Below are 15,175 nucleotides of genomic sequence, written 5' to 3' on the forward strand. Positions count from 1 at the left end.
GAGCGGTAGAGATACTCTGAATGATCGGCGATGAAAAGCCAACTGACATTTACTCTTGAGATGCTGACCTGTTGCACCCTCGACAACCACTGTGATTATTATTATTTGACCCTGCTGGTCATCTATGAACATTTGAACATCTTGGCCATGTTCTGTTATAATCTCCAATGGGCACAGCCAGAATAGGACTGGACACCCCCATAGCCTGGTTCCTCTCTCAGTTTCTTCCTAGGTTCTGGCCTTTCTAGGGAGTTTTTCCTAGCCACTGTGCATTGCTTGCTGTATGGGGTTTTAGGCTGGGTTTCTGTACAGCACTTTGTGACATCAGATGATGTAAGGGCTTTATAAATACATTTGATTTGATTTGAGATCACATGATTTGATGGGTGTGTGGATCATGCAATGGTCCTGCTTGTCTTGCACTGCAGAATTGACATCCTCCACTTCCTGACAGGGTAAGGGTTAAAACATGTAAGAAAATGTTCACTGAGGAAAAGACAATGTAATCTGAAGTATAAAATATTCTCCTTTCGCCTACTGTCATGCTCTGAAAGGACAAAACTCAACAATTGAGCTAATAGGACTTAAACTTGCTCAGCAAAGTAAACCAATCTGACCAGATACTTTTACAACATAAAGGACGTATTGAGAATAAACAAAACGTTCTGAAATGTATTTTGAGTAACCTTGAAAAGACAAGTTAACACATATCTCCGAGTTTGGAAATTTGTTTGGAGTGGCAGCTCATGGAAGCTTTTTGAGGACATCAGGTTTTTTTGTACACTTTTGAGATGGTACTGGGATAGAGGCCAAGAACACACTGAACAACTGAGCCCCTGCCCCAACCTCATGCCCGAATCTCCAATGCCACCCCCTCCCCTCCCCCAAAGACACAACCAATCTATTTAGGGAATGCAATCCCAAATGTCAAAGCTTATTTCCGTGTGCAGCCAGTTAAAGACATCAAGTCAGAAAGATGAGGAGGGAGGTGGGCAGTGGGGGGCACTGGGTAAAGAGAGGAGGGAGGTGGGCAGTGGGGGGCACTGGGTAAAGAGAGGAGGGAGGTGGGCAGTGGGGGGCACTGGGAGAGAGGAGGGAGGTGGGCAGTGGGGGGCACTGGGTAGAGAGGAGGGAGGTGGGCAGTGGGGGGCACTGGGTAAAGAGAGGAGGGAGGTGGGCAGTGGGGGCACTGGGTAAAGAGAGGAGGGAGGTGGGCAGTGGGGGGCACTGGGTAGAGAGGAGGGAGGTGGGCAGTGGGGGCACTGGGTAAAGAGAGGAGGGAGGTGGGCAGTGGGGGCACTGGGTAGAGAGGAGGGAGGTGGGCAGTGGGGGGCACTGGGTAAAGAGAGGAGGGAGGTGGGCAGTGGGGGGCACTGGGTAGAAAGGGAGAGGAGGGAGGTGGGCAGTGGGGGCACTGGGTAAAGAGAGGAGGGAGGTGGGCAAGGCAGAGAGAGGGAGGTGGGCAGTGGGGGCACTGGGTAAAGAGAGAAGGGAGGTGGGCAGTGGGGGGCACTGGGTAGAGAGGAGGGAGGTGGGCAGTGGGGGGCACTGGGTAAAGAGAGGAGGGAGGTGGGCAGTGGGGGGCACTGGGTAAAGAGAGGAGGGAGGTGGGCAGTGGGGGGCACTGGGTAAAGAGAGAAGGGAGGTGGGCAGTGGGGGCACTGGGTAGAGAGGAGGGAGGTGGGCAGTGGGGGGCACTGGGTAAAGAGAGGAGGGAGGTGGGCAGTGGGGGGCACTGGGTAAAGAGAGAAGGGAGGTGGGCAGTGGGGGGCACTGGGTAGAGAGGAGGGAGGTGGGCAGTGGGGGGCACTGGGTAAAGAGAGGAGGGAGGTGGGCAGTGGGGGCACTGGGTAAAGAGAGAAGGGAGGTGGGCAGTGGGGGGCACTGGGTAGAGAGGAGGGAGGTGGGCAGTGGGGGCACTGGGTAAAGAGAGGAGGGAGGTGGGCAGTGGGGGCACTGGGTAAAGAGAGGAGGGAGGTGGGCAGTGGGGCACTGGGTAAAGAGGAGGGAGGTGGGCAGTGGGGGCACTGGGTAAAGAGAGGAGGGAGGTGGGCAGTGGGGGCACTGGGTAAAGAGAGGAGGGAGGTGGGCAGTGGGGGGCACTGGGTAAAGAGAGGAGGGAGGTGGGCAGTGGGGGCACTGGGTAAAGAGAGGAGGGAGGTGGGCAGTGGGGGGCACTGGGTGGGCAAAGAGAGGAGGGAGGTGGGCAGTGGGGGGCACTGGGTAAAGAGGGAGGAGTGGGGGGAGGTGGGCAGTGGGGGCACTGGGTAAAGAGAGGAGGGAGGTGGGCAGTGGGGGCACTGGGTAAAGAGAGGAGGGAGGTGGGCAGGGGGGCACTGGGTAAAGAGAGGAGGGAGGTGGGCAGTGGGGGCACTGGGTGGGGGGCACTGGGTAAAGAGAGGAGGGAGGTGGGCAGTGGGGGCACTGGGTAAAGAGAGGAGGGAGGTGGGCAGTGGGGGTCACTGGGTAAAGAGAGGAGGCAGGTGGGCAGTGGGGGGCACTGGGTAAAGAGAGGAGGGAGGTGGGCAGTGGGGGCACTGGGTAAAGAGAGGAGGGAGGTGGGCAGTGGGGGGCACTGGGTAGAAAGGAGGGAGGTGGGCAGTGGGGGACATTGGGTAGAGAGGAGGGAGGTAGGCAGTGGGGGACATTGGGTAGAGAGGAGGGAGGTGGGCAGTGGGGGAATTGGGTAGAGAAGGAGGGGGTGGGCAGTGGGCAGTGGGGGACATTGGGTAGAGAGGAGGGAGGTAGGCAGTGGGGGACATTGGGTAGAGAAGGAGGGGGTGGGCAGTGGGCAGTGGGGGACATTGGGTAGAGAGGAGGGAGGTAGGCAGTGGGGGACATTGGGTAGAGAGGAGGGAGGTAGGCAGGGGGGACATTGGGTAGAGAGGAGGGAGGTAGGCAGGGGGGACATTGGGTAGAGAGGAGGGAGGTAGGCAGGGGGACATTGGGTAGAGAGGAGGGAGGTAGGCAGGGGGGACATTGGGTAGAGAGGAGGGAGGTAGGCAGGGGGACATTGGGTAGAGAGGAGGGAGGTAGGCAGGGGGACATTGGGTAGAGAGGAGGGAGGTAGGCAGGGGGACATTGGGTAGAGAGGAGGGAGGTAGGCAGGGGGACATTGGGTAGAGAGGAGGGAGGTAGGCAGGGGGACATTGGGTAGAGAGGAGGGAGGTAGGCAGGGGGACATTGGGTAGAGAGGAGGGAGGTAGGCAGGGGGACATTGGGTAGAGAGGAGGGAGGTAGGCAGTGGGGGGACATTGGGTAGAGAGGAGGGAGGTAGGCAGGGGGGACATTGGGTAGAGAGGAGGGAGGTAGGCAGTGGGGGGACATTGGGTAGAGAGGAGGGAGGTAGGCAGGGGGGACATTGGGTAGAGAGGAGGGAGGTAGGCAGGGGGGACATTGGGTAGAGAGGAGGGAGGTAGGCAGGGGGACATTGGGTAGAGAGGAGGGAGGTAGGCAGGGGGACATTGGGTAGAGAGGAGGGAGGTAGGCAGGGGGGACATTGGGTAGAGAGGAGGGAGGTAGGCAGGGGGACATTGGGTAGAGAGGAGGGAGGTAGGCAGGGGGACATTGGGTAGAGAGGAGGGAGGTAGGCAGGGGGACATTGGGTAGAGAGGAGGGAGGTAGGCAGGGGGGACATTGGGTAGAGAGGAGGGAGGTAGGCAGGGGGACATTGGGTAGAGAGGAGGGAGGTAGGCAGGGGGACATTGGGTAGAGAGGAGGGAGGTAGGCAGTGGGGGGACATTGGGTAGAGAGGAGGGAGGTAGGCAGGGGGACATTGGGTAGAGAGGAGGGAGGTAGGCAGTGGGGGGACATTGGGTAGAGAGGAGGGAGGTAGGCAGGGGGGACATTGGGTAGAGAGGAGGGAGGGAGGCAGGGGGGACATTGGGTAGAGAGGAGGGAGGTAGGCAGGGGGACATTGGGTAGAGAGGAGGGAGGTAGGCAGGGGGACATTGGGTAGAGAGGAGGGAGGTAGGCAGGGGGGACATTGGGTAGAGAGGAGGGAGGTAGGCAGGGGGGACATTGGGTAGAGAGGAGGGAGGTAGGCAGGGGGACATTGGGTAGAGAGGAGGGAGGTAGGCAGGGGGGACATTGGGTAGAGAGGAGGGAGGTAGGCAGGGGGGACATTGGGTAGAGAGGAGGGAGGTAGGCAGTGGGGGGAATTGACACAGCAGTTTCCCTTAGGACTGATTCCTGGCCCCAACTGGTCATCTTGAAGCAGATTAGAAATAATGATACACATGATCTCTTTCCGCATTATTGGCAAAGTGATATTTATTACATTTTTTATTTACCCTTTATTTAACTAGGCAAGTCAGCTAAGAACAAATTCTTATTTACAGTGACGGCCTACATATAAAACTGTACTGTATATTGTATTGTCATTATCATGAATCGTGGATGATATACTCAAATTAATTTCTAATTATCAAAGGAATATGGCATGACATTGTAAAAATAAGCATATACAACGGAGCACAGCCTTATGAACAACGGTTTCTTGGAAATATTATGTCCAAAATGAGACAAGTCCTGAAAAAAATGTATTTCACAATTTCCCATAAAATGTTTAAGCTATAGCACTAAAGAGCCACACTAGCCCAACATACATCATTATGCGAGAATAGTACCAATTAGCCTATTGCATATTTGTATAGAGGGCCCATATTTTTGCACCTCAACATTCTGGAGTTAAATTTACCATCTCACTTCTAAGCAACAAATCACAAACGTCAGAATTTGTTATGAACAATGCAACTGAACAACCAACTTCCCCCAAAAACGGAACAATTGATATCAAGAAGTAGTCTTTTAATTTGGGTTAGATTTAATTCTATTACATGAAATACAGTCCTCTAATCTTCTACTTAACACTACTGATTACAGCTCAGACACCACTTAGATTCAAGCAACCAAGTGCAAACAAACACACATGAACAAACATGACCTCTTTCAACTATCTGTCCTCCTTGTCTGTCCTGGTCTGTAGCTCACCATTAAGCTACGAGGCTGGGAGCAGCTGGACATGTGGTTTGCGTTGCAGAATGGGAAGGGTTCTAATTTTCAACTCTCACATTTCTCCTAACATTAACCCGCTTCGGGAGGAGGGCCTGGCAGGCTGAAGAAAAGTTTGACAACAGGTGTTCCACTTCTTTTACTCCAGCAGTTTACATTATGTATTTAGTCTAGTGCACATTCTAGCCTAATTCACTCCTGTCCCAAAACTATCCAAAACAAAAGCACATGTTGCCTACTTAAAATAATATACAACCTCAGTCCCAATAGTTTTGGCGCAGGAGTGAATTAGAATGTGCGCTAAACACAATGCAAACTACCCATTTTTATTTGGTATACAAACGACTTATCTGTTGACTAATGAGACTAAGAATTTGAGTGGAAAAATGACAAAACCTTTGCTCCCCCTTGTGGGGTGACCGAGCTTAGATATCCAACACCATATTTTCAGTTCAAGCTTCATTCAAGCTTCATTCATTCATTTGTTAGTGTCCCCATTCAAGTCAAATATGACATAATAGGTGGATTGGCGGCCATTGGGAGTGTACACATAGAAGCAAAGCAGGAAGTAAAATCAGGAATTGTACCCATCAATCTGTGCTGTAATTTGTTGAATCAACTCAACATTACAAAAAAATACATTCCAATGCATGAGCCACATTTGTTGGCATCATTTCAGTGAACAATCTACATTACCATGGAAATGATTGCATCACAATTCCAGGCAGCCGTTGCAAGTGTACCACATGAGTTTACCAGTAAAATTGCCAGCATTAGAGGTTCCAAGCCTGTTCTATTGATTCTATTTCTATGGTATGATCGTCCTATTCAGTTGAAGGTGTTATTAGCAGTAACAAAATGTATTTAAGAATATCCATTCCCTACAACATCTAATCAGAGCACTAGTTTGGATAACTTGTCTGGGGTGCTGTGGAAGTACATTTACAAGCATTTTGCTGTCAAGATTCATGATGAACAAGTGTCAGTAGCTAATAAGGGATTACTGTACTGTTCGACAAGGCTGGAGACTCAAAACCAAAAGTATTTGGTCAATTGAAGGCAAATCATATAACAGTTGTGGAATGCTCTAGAACTTGGCGTACTGGAGCTCTGGACAGTTTACCAGACTGTTTATATTTTCTGTTCTGATAGGGATCCCCCTTCCTGTCAGAAAGATACACAAAAACACCCAGAGCCAAAAATATCTGACAGTTTACTGATGCAAGTGAAACAATGTTGATAGTATTTGGTTAGCTCGAACAAACCAAGTAGCTAATAGTTTATGTCAACTTGGATTTTAATTTACACCCAAATTAGACTATTTATTTTTCTTGACGCAACAATGCCATTTTGAAAATAAATAACACAATGCATACAAAGTTGTCAATTTATCCATTGTATTCGAGTATCGTAAAAGACAAAAAAAATGCCATTTTAAGCATAAATATAGCAAACCTACTGATAAACTTTCCGAGTCTAATCTGTGCAATTTTCACACAGATCAGCCCTCAATCTTTTTTTGAGAGGAGTGGGATAATAAACTTCCCTGCAGTCGTAGTTACCCAGGGGAATTCAAATTGGCCTTACTCACTCCACGGTGCTCCTCACAAGACCGTTTCCATCCCTTTCAGAGCATTGTGCCTTCAGTATAGTGGACGGCTCCCAGCATCGGATCTAAGAGGTAGGTAGCGAACTTTATTCAGTCTATGCATGTGATATTCTGGCATCGGAACCAACGGATTATTACATTTATCTTGAGAAAATGTCCAACTTCGAACCATCTACTTTTGACGCCAAATAGGTGAATTTTGCTGGCAACTGGATGCTTTGTTCATTAATGCCTTTGATAACATTTTATACAACTATTAAGTTTTACCCTCAATATATGAATTGTTTGTTTACATCCTTGAGTATCGTTAAGCATTATTTGAAAATACTGTAAATTCCAACTCGATGATTGCATTAAACGTACAAATATGTCATTTTGACTGCCCTCAAGACACAAAGCTGGCCAAGACAGTGAGCAGACAAACTATTTACAGAGAATGGTAATGAGGGTCATTAGTCTGTCCCCACCACATCCCCTGTTTGTACAGTAATGGAGGCTCTTACCTAGAGATATCAGCACCTACAGTAACACTTCATTTTTGTTCTCATCCCTTAATTTTCTGAATACAGAATAAGAATGGAGGTTAAGGTATCAGTGGAGGGAGTCCCACGTGTTGTCTGTGGAGTTACTGAGAAAACCACATGCCAGGAAGTAGTCATAGCTTTGGCTCAATCCCTTGGTGAGTACACATCTGGCGGCATTTACATTTTAGGGTCTCATTTCACTGTATACTTTACTTGATTTCTCATACAAATCAATCTTTTCAGGTAATAAATTCATCCTAATTATCTTCCTCTGCTTAGGTCGTCCTGGGCGCTACACACTTCAGGAGAAATTCAAAGAGTTTGAGCGAAATATGACGCCTAATGAACGGCTTCTGGAGTCTCTTGAGAAGTACGGCCAGCAGGCCAGAGAGATCCAGCTCACCCTGCTGCACAATGGGCCATCCCTCTGGGAAGGGCCTAGCAGAGGGAAAGGCGGCAGATACGAGGCTGGCCCTCAGCTTAGGAGAGCAGATGCTGGGGGCAAGGTACAAAGGGTTAGCGGTGGGCTTAGTTTACACCGTCAAAGCCTACCTCCCTTATCGTGCCTGCGGCAGCAAGCCGAACAGCGACCGGAAGAACCAAAAAAGCCCAAAAGAAAGTCCCTGACCCTGATGGAGGAGGCTTGGGGATGGCTGGAGAGCATAGGAAGGGGCACAGTGAACCAATCAGGCCGCAAAAAGGGTAGCAGGATGGACACGGTTAAAAGGGATGGTTGTTCCCTGAATGTTACGGTCACGGTTGCCAAGGATCCCTCCACTCCTGGGGTTTTGCAGAGCAAATTTAGAGAAAAGAGTGCTAAGTCCACTGAGCACCAGCGAATCTCCTGCTGCATGGGAGACCAGGGCAGGGACAGAGAGAAAAGTAACCTTTTCAATTCTGATGAAGGTAATGATATCCAACATGTTAAGAACCACCCAGAGGTTAACATGGCAAAGATAAAAGCTGAGGGCCAGCAGAATCCAACCAGTGCCCTTAAGATGGTTGATGAGAAAAGGAAGTTAAGAGCACTAGTTGCTATCCAACAGGCTAGTCTGAAAGAGCTGCAGGTCCAAATAACCTGCACGGATAGCCAAATTCATGAGCTGGAGGAGCAACGAAAGGCCAGGCAAGCTGACCAAGAGGCCCAGCAAAAAATAGTGGAGGAGGCAGAGCACCTGGAATTTTGGAAAAATGAGCTGAAGGCCGAGGAGGGATATGAGAAAGACTTGCAGGAACAGTTCCTGGAGATGAAGGTGAAAGCTGTGGAGTGTAAGGCCAAGTTAGAAGAGTACAAACGCAAAATGCAAGGTCTTGATTCTTCAAGGGACAGGAGAACTGTTCAAGAGGAGCAAGTGAACGTTCCAAGCCAAGATGCCACATCTCCTGCTGCTGCAGGGTGGACAAGGCTGAATGAGGCCCTGAATCAATCAAGATCTCTTACAGTCAGTGTGGTAAATACTGACAGGAAGTTTGCGCCCAGAGTGGACACCAGTCATCCTCATGCTGTAGTTCTTCCAAACCAGATCAAGGAATTGCAGCCCTCAGGGCCAAGTCAGCTAAGGGACTGGTGGACATGCTGGTCTGAAGCTCAGAGTCCAAATCCAGAAAAACAACCAAGGGTTGTGCATATCTCTGAAATAATGATACATCTGGGCAGCACCAGAGTTTGAAAAGAGGTTGAGGAAAAACAGAAACTTATCTGTAAAAACCAAACACAATAAAGCCTTAGCGTTCAACGAGGACTGTGAGGCAACAAACATGGGCACAGACATGCATACACACACGTACACATGGATTTTGTACTGTAGATGTGTTAATGGTGGAGTAGGGGCCTGAGGGCACACAGTGTGTTGTGAAATATGTGAATGTAATGTAATGTTTTTAAAATTGTATAAACTGCCTTGGTTTTGCTGGACCCCAGGAGGAGTAGCTGCTGCCATAGGGATCCATAATAAATACATTATTTGTTTGCAGTTTCACATTTCTATACTGACTGTTCTGTTGCTGTAAAAATAAAAAGGCTAAATATTTGTCCTTACCAAGAGTTTCTTAATATCTTTTAAATCTTAATTTTGTTCCACTGTTCAGGCATCTTGGTTTGAAAAGAGGTAAGGACAGCATTTCCTTTTACTGCACTGTCAAATGATATTTTCAAGCCTATACAAAGAAAACATTTTAAATAAGTATCTTACTGCCATTGAGTAAAATACATTCTACAAACTATATATTAAGAAATAAAGATTAAAATGCCTGGATTTTCTTTTAAATAAAGACAAACGCCACATGTAATTTTCATAAAACTTTAATTCAATTGTTTCATTCAAGACCATTAACAAAAGTACATAGGAGAGCCTCTATGCAGTTCAGGAGGAACCCAGTGATCGCCAGTTTAAATTCATTTAGACTAACTCCCATATGTGCATTCAGGCACAACAGATCACCCACCAATGCCACTAAAGCACAATAATAGATATCCTGATCCTTAAGATTAATTCTAATACTTTTAACTTTTCCCCCTATTTTACTTAAGTAAAATTTATTTTTGTTATATTGTGATGTTTTAATCTTTCACTAAGAAAAAAAGCACACATTACATACAGTATATTTCCACCCACAGGTATTTGGGATGCAGACCAGTATTATTTCTACTAGAAAAAAAAAGCCATCCCAAGATTGTTGTTAATAGTTTGGTGGTTGGCTGGGGTCAGAGGATACATCTAATTTTTTTGTATTCTTTGTAGTTTTTAGGCACCTTATTTTTACTTCATTTTATTAATTAGCAGATAGAGATTCAATGGAACAAAAAAAGAAATATGTGCAAAAAAAAGAAAGAATACATTGTATAAAATAACTGCTGGATATAAGATGCCATTAGGAATTCTGCACCTGGGGAAATTGCTTATGGAGCGTGTGAATACTGAAAAGGTATTGAAATGCTCCAGATTTGTCAAAGTAAATCCTAATCATAGTCACTTAAACATTCACATACATCACAACACCATGCTTTCACTCCAGCTCTTGGATAAAGTGTTTCAAAACTGCTCAAAAAACCGAGCAGAGAAATAGCCTCCGTGTTTTAGCCCACACATATGAAAAACAGGATCCTCCTTATGAAGGGAACTTTGCTTTATCCATTTTGTAGGAAAGCATACTGGAAACCATTGGCAAATGAGAATCATTTCGTTTCCTTAAATGAGGGAGAGCAAATGGAAGAAGCAGGTGAGCTCTAATACATGCCCACACTCACACATATCCACATACACAACAGGTTGCAGGTGCAGAATTCCAGACATTTAAGCAGATTCAGCAAAGATGAGGACAAGACAATGCCACACAACCAGCACTCTGATTTTAAGGGGAGCAGAAACCCTTTAAAACAAATCCTCTGTAACTTCTACCATTTCTAAAACACCTTATGCACAACAATCACACACACACTCAGAAGAGAAACCTGCAATGTATACTGCAGTATGAAACCGTATCAAGTACATATGTGGGTGGCAGGGAACAAATGGAATGAGAGGGTTCCATTGCAGGTGATGGAACAGGGAGAGGTGTTACACATGCTTATTTCTGTGTGCCTGTCAAGAGTATGTATGTGTGTAAGAGCATGTTTCTGCAAGACAGCAAAATTCCCTTTCCATTGTTGTCCTCCATTCTGGGATTGCATTTCTAAATCTGGGCCCACCTATTCCAGACGGGGTATATACTGTTCAGTCAATTACACCCGGTTGACGAGTCTTCCGCTCCACGTTGAAGCCCTAGGTACAAAACAAAGACCGGTCATTATAAGCAACACACTTAACACACCTGAAATATAAATCAGAACCTATTATACAGCATTTTGCTACCAAATGTGTGTACCTTTGAGTTGTCAGGGCCACGGGGCTGTCTCACAATTACTAGGCGGGGGGCACTAGAGTCATCCAGGGTGATGCTCTTGAGCCGGTTGACCAAACGATCGGGACGGGGGGTTGCCACCGGTTTAGGCCCTTCACTGTGGGGGTAGAGAAACAAGATGGCTTTTAACCAACACTATACCGTCTAGGATAACTGGGTCATAAATGAGACATGACTAGTAAATCTGGTGGCTTGAGGTTAAATTTAACTTATTTACAGTGCCATCGAAAAGTATTAAGACAACTTGACTATTTCCATACTTACCTTACAAGCCTTATTCTAAAATTTATTAAGTAGTCCCCCCCCCCCTAGTATACACACAATACCCCATAATGACAAAGCAAAAACAGGTTTTTAGAAATGTTTGCAAATTTATAAAAAAATAAAAAACATAAATATCTTATTTACATAAGTATTCGGACACTTTGCTATGAGACTCTAAATTGAGCTCAGGTGCATCCTGTTTCCATTGATCATCCTTGAGATGTTTCTACAACTTGATTGGAGTCCACTGGTGGTAAATGTAATTGATTGGAAATGATTTGGAAAGACACACAGCTGTCTCTATAAGGTCCCACAGTTGACAGTGTAAGTCAGAGCAAAAACTAAGCCATGAGGTCGAAGGAATTGTCCGTAGAGCTCTGAGACAGGATTGTGTCGAGGCACAGATCTGGGGAAGGGTACCAAAACATTTCTGCAACACTGAAGGTCTCCAAGAACACAGTGGCCTCCATTATTCTTAAATGGAAGAAGTTAGGTACCACCAAGACTCTTCCCAGCAGGCTGCCAGGTCAAGCAATCGGGGGAGAAGGGCCTTGGTAAGGGGGGTGACCAAGAACCCGATGGTCACTGACAAAGCTCTAGAGTTCCTCTGTGGAGATGGGAGAACCTTCCAGAAGAACAACCATCTCTGCAGTACTCCACCAATCAGGCCTTTATGGTAGTGGCCAGATGGAAGCCACTCCTCAGTAAAAGGCACATGACAGCACTCTTGGAGTTTGCCAGAAGGCACCTAAAGACTGTCAGAACATGAGAAACAAGATTCTCTGTTCTGATGAAACCAAGATTGAACTCTTTGGCCTTAGTGCCAAGCGTCATGTCTGGAGGAAACCTGGCACCATCCCTCCAGTGAAGCATGTGGTGGCTGCATCATTCTGTGGGGATGTTTTTCAGCAGCAGGTACTGGGAGACTAGTCAGCATCGAGGCAAAGATGAACAGAGCAAAGCACAGAGAGATCCTTGATGAAAACCTGCTCAGGACCTCAGATTGGGGAGAAGGTTCACCTTCCAACAGAACAATGACCCTAAGCACACAGCCAAGACAACGCAGGAGTGGCTTCGGGATACGTCTCTGAATGTCCCAGCCAGAACATCTCTGGAGACCTGAAAATAACTGTGCAGCAACACTCGCCATACAACCTGACAGAGCTTGAGAGGATCTGCAGAGAATAAATGGGAGAAACTCCCCAAATACAGGTCTGCCAAGCTTGTAATGTCATACACAAGACGATTCAAGGCTGTAATCTCTGTCAAAGGTGCTTCAACAAAGTAGAGAGTAAAGGGTCTGAACACTTATGCAATTTCAGTTTTTTATACATTTTGTATACATAGAATTTCTAAAACCCTGTTTTTGCTTTGTCATTATCAGGTAATGTGTATAGATTGAGGGGGGGAAAAACAATTTAATCAAAACATTTTAGCCCACTTCATGGGTACTTGTACACCCCCATGCAGTCTTTACCTGACTCTGCGCACATTGCAGGCACTACATTTCCCTGTGCGTTGGTTGAGAATGACTGAGAACTCCACCTCATCCCCAGTCTGGAGCTCCAAGCCATCCTGCACCTCTTTGACATGGAAAAACAGCTTCTTACTCTCACCAACTTCATATGTGATGAAACCAAACTGGGGAGACAAGACATTACAGACTAAATAGGCATAGCACTCAACATGGGTAGCCACACTAAGAAAGTCCAAAAATTATACGTCCTTATTTCTTCATATTAGGTTTCCTTAGCAAACTTGAAAAATACTTCTATAAAGTATTATTTTGAAAAGCAATTAAATCATGTGTGCCTGCACCCGTTTCAACAATCATGATCACATACCTGGTCCTTGACGCACTCCACCAAGGCTTTGCGTTGGGGGACAACGTTGCAGGCCATCTTCTGTCCCGTCTGGGCCACTGTGCACAGCTGGAACTTCACCAGCTCTCCTTTCTGCAGACAGTCTGCCTTGTTTGTCATGCCCATGATGCCAAATGAGTAATTCTGGCCCTTCATGCCCTCTGAATGGTTAGAGGGACAAGGTGGGAGAAGAGCAATGGTCATTTTAGCCATTTGGTTATTGTAGAGTATGTGCAAGAGTAAAAACATTGAATTGATGGACATAACCCTCCACTGCCAGTGGGGACTCGCCTTCCTCTGAGTGCTCGATGAGCCCCTGGTACTCTGTCTGCGACGGGTCCACACTACGCAGAGGGCGCACCACCTTTCCCAGCATCACCGCCTCACCAACATCCTGTCCCACACTATTCACTGCAATAACAGCACACCATTAGCATAGACACTGATGACTAATATAGAAATGCTTCACTATAGAGCATACTGTAGCGCAAAATCAAACAAATGACTAGAGCATTGTCTTGCCTACCTGCTGCCATCTTCATAACCTTCTCAGCACTGACTTTGTTTCCTTTGCCCTTGGACAGGGTGTATTCCACAGTGTCACCCAGCTCCAGGTTCTCCATGTCTCCACACAGCTCACTGGTACAGAGAGGCAGTATGAAAAACTTGGGACCTCCCCTTTTGGACACATCTGATGTGCCAACAACCAACATATTTTACACTGTAGCTTGCCTATCTTGAATAGTTGTACCTGTAGTGAAAGAAGATCTCTTGATCGTGATTGGCCGTCTCAATGAACCCAAAGTTGTCTTTCAGCGTGGCAATGTATCCCAGCAGCCTTTTGGTGTTGACTGTGCGGTTGAGGATCTTAATGGTGACCGCGCTCTGCTGGCCTGTCCTCTTTACCTCATTGATGGAGAACTCCACCTTGAAGACAAGGTTGGATTTACACCAAATAGAAACAACCAACTGCGGGATGTATTTTTGGAGTTGGTACGTTGCCATTTTGACAAACACATTTGAGCCAGTGTTGATTTGTTTTACTGGTTTAACTTGTAAACTGGTTTTCAGTACCTTGTCTCCTGCCTGTGGCTGGGCAGCTCCCTCCAGATCTTTGACATGGTACGACACAGTCAGCTTCACTCCACAGTCCTCATAAGAAATCACTCCCTCTTCTGCTTCCTACAGGAGGACATACCAGCAAACTGATTAGACTGGCAGTTCCAGTCAAAGGTTGGCTAATGCTCTTCTCTCCAGAACTCAGGCATTGAACTGTAGCACCCTACTGTGGTTCTGAGCATTGGGAAATGTTAAAATACTTCCAGAGAGGAAAAGGCACCATTCCTGGCATTTGTTTTGTATTACTGATCTGAACAGGCTGGATAGGTGAAAGTAAATGGGTAGGGGGAAAATAATAATAATAATTCATCCAAGCCAGTGCAGATCAGTGATTACTTCAGAGGAAGGGAGGAATGCATCTTTGATATAAGCTTTGGAGTAAATCAGAGGCAGTAGCAAGTCCTTGAAAAGCTAATTGTGCAGATGACTGGCACACATTCCAAAGCACCCCTGGTAGTATTTGGTTAGCATTAGCCTTAACTGTGTGAAATCAACACCTTTGTACAAAGTGTTGAATGTCCTATCTCCTTAGGAACTAGTAAAGCAAATAGCATGACTTCAAAAGTGAAGTGTTTTTACAGAGGAATTGATTTAAAGTTTAATTAGTGGACTGAAACCATGCCGTCAACTCTTGGGTGAGGAGCACATTTAGCAGGACATAGACCCACACCACTAACCTTTTCTACTACTTTATCCTTGAGAAATAAGATAAATATACACATTCAGACTACCTATTTGAGCGTACATGTCAACTATGCATGTGTGCCGAAATATGAAAAAGAGCGAGTAAAAAACAAATCATTGTGAATTTAAGATAACTAGGGGAGCTTCTCGCGGTAGCCATGTAAAAACTCTGGCAAATCAATGTTAGATCTAGCCAATTT

The 15,175-nt window shown here is 46.4% G+C and overlaps 2 protein-coding genes across 16 annotated transcripts in view; one reads left to right on the forward strand and one right to left on the reverse strand.

Moving 5' to 3' along the window:
- The first annotated feature begins 6,508 nt into the window (after positions 1-6,508).
- Positions 6,509-9,395, forward strand: rassf11 (Ras association domain family member 11). Its single transcript, XM_046365475.1, has 3 exons — positions 6,509-6,694; positions 7,192-7,301; positions 7,426-9,395. The coding sequence occupies exons 2-3, from the start codon at positions 7,199-7,201 to the stop codon at positions 8,814-8,816; spliced, it is 1,494 nt and encodes a 497-aa protein (XP_046221431.1). The 5' UTR covers positions 6,509-6,694; positions 7,192-7,198; the 3' UTR covers positions 8,817-9,395.
- A 37-nt stretch (positions 9,396-9,432) lies between these two features.
- The window catches only part of LOC124045808 (cold shock domain-containing protein E1-like), a 35,391-nt gene continuing 29,648 nt past the window's right edge, over positions 9,433-15,175 (reverse strand). For all 15 annotated transcript variants that reach the window (XM_046365474.1, XM_046365471.1, XM_046365469.1 and 12 more), the window contains 8 exons: positions 14,247-14,354; positions 13,924-14,099; positions 13,699-13,811; positions 13,464-13,583; positions 13,155-13,333; positions 12,788-12,951; positions 11,011-11,143; positions 9,433-10,907 (listed from right to left, as the gene is read on the reverse strand). In XM_046365474.1, coding sequence (XP_046221430.1) covers positions 10,860-10,907; positions 11,011-11,143; positions 12,788-12,951; positions 13,155-13,333; positions 13,464-13,583; positions 13,699-13,811; positions 13,924-14,099; positions 14,247-14,354 — 1,041 coding nt within the window. In that variant the 3' untranslated portion in view covers positions 9,433-10,859. The remainder of the gene's footprint in view (positions 10,908-11,010; positions 11,144-12,787; positions 12,952-13,154; positions 13,334-13,463; positions 13,584-13,698; positions 13,812-13,923; positions 14,100-14,246; positions 14,355-15,175) is intronic.

The sequence above is a fragment of the Oncorhynchus gorbuscha genome, linkage group LG10 (genome assembly GCF_021184085.1).
Source record: "Oncorhynchus gorbuscha isolate QuinsamMale2020 ecotype Even-year linkage group LG10, OgorEven_v1.0, whole genome shotgun sequence".
NCBI lineage: Eukaryota > Metazoa > Chordata > Actinopteri > Salmoniformes > Salmonidae > Oncorhynchus > Oncorhynchus gorbuscha.

What these genes read in the sequence shown, in the direction of transcription:
- rassf11 (XM_046365475.1), top strand. Translation starts at nt 7,199, where the DNA reads ATGGAGGTTAAGGTATCAGTGGAGGGAGTCCCACGTGTTGTCTGTGGA. An exon ending in AGCTTTGGCTCAATCCCTTG is followed by an intron (nt 7,302 to 7,425) that starts GTGAGTACACAT and finishes TCCTCTGCTTAG; the next exon opens with GTCGTCCTGGGCGCTACACA.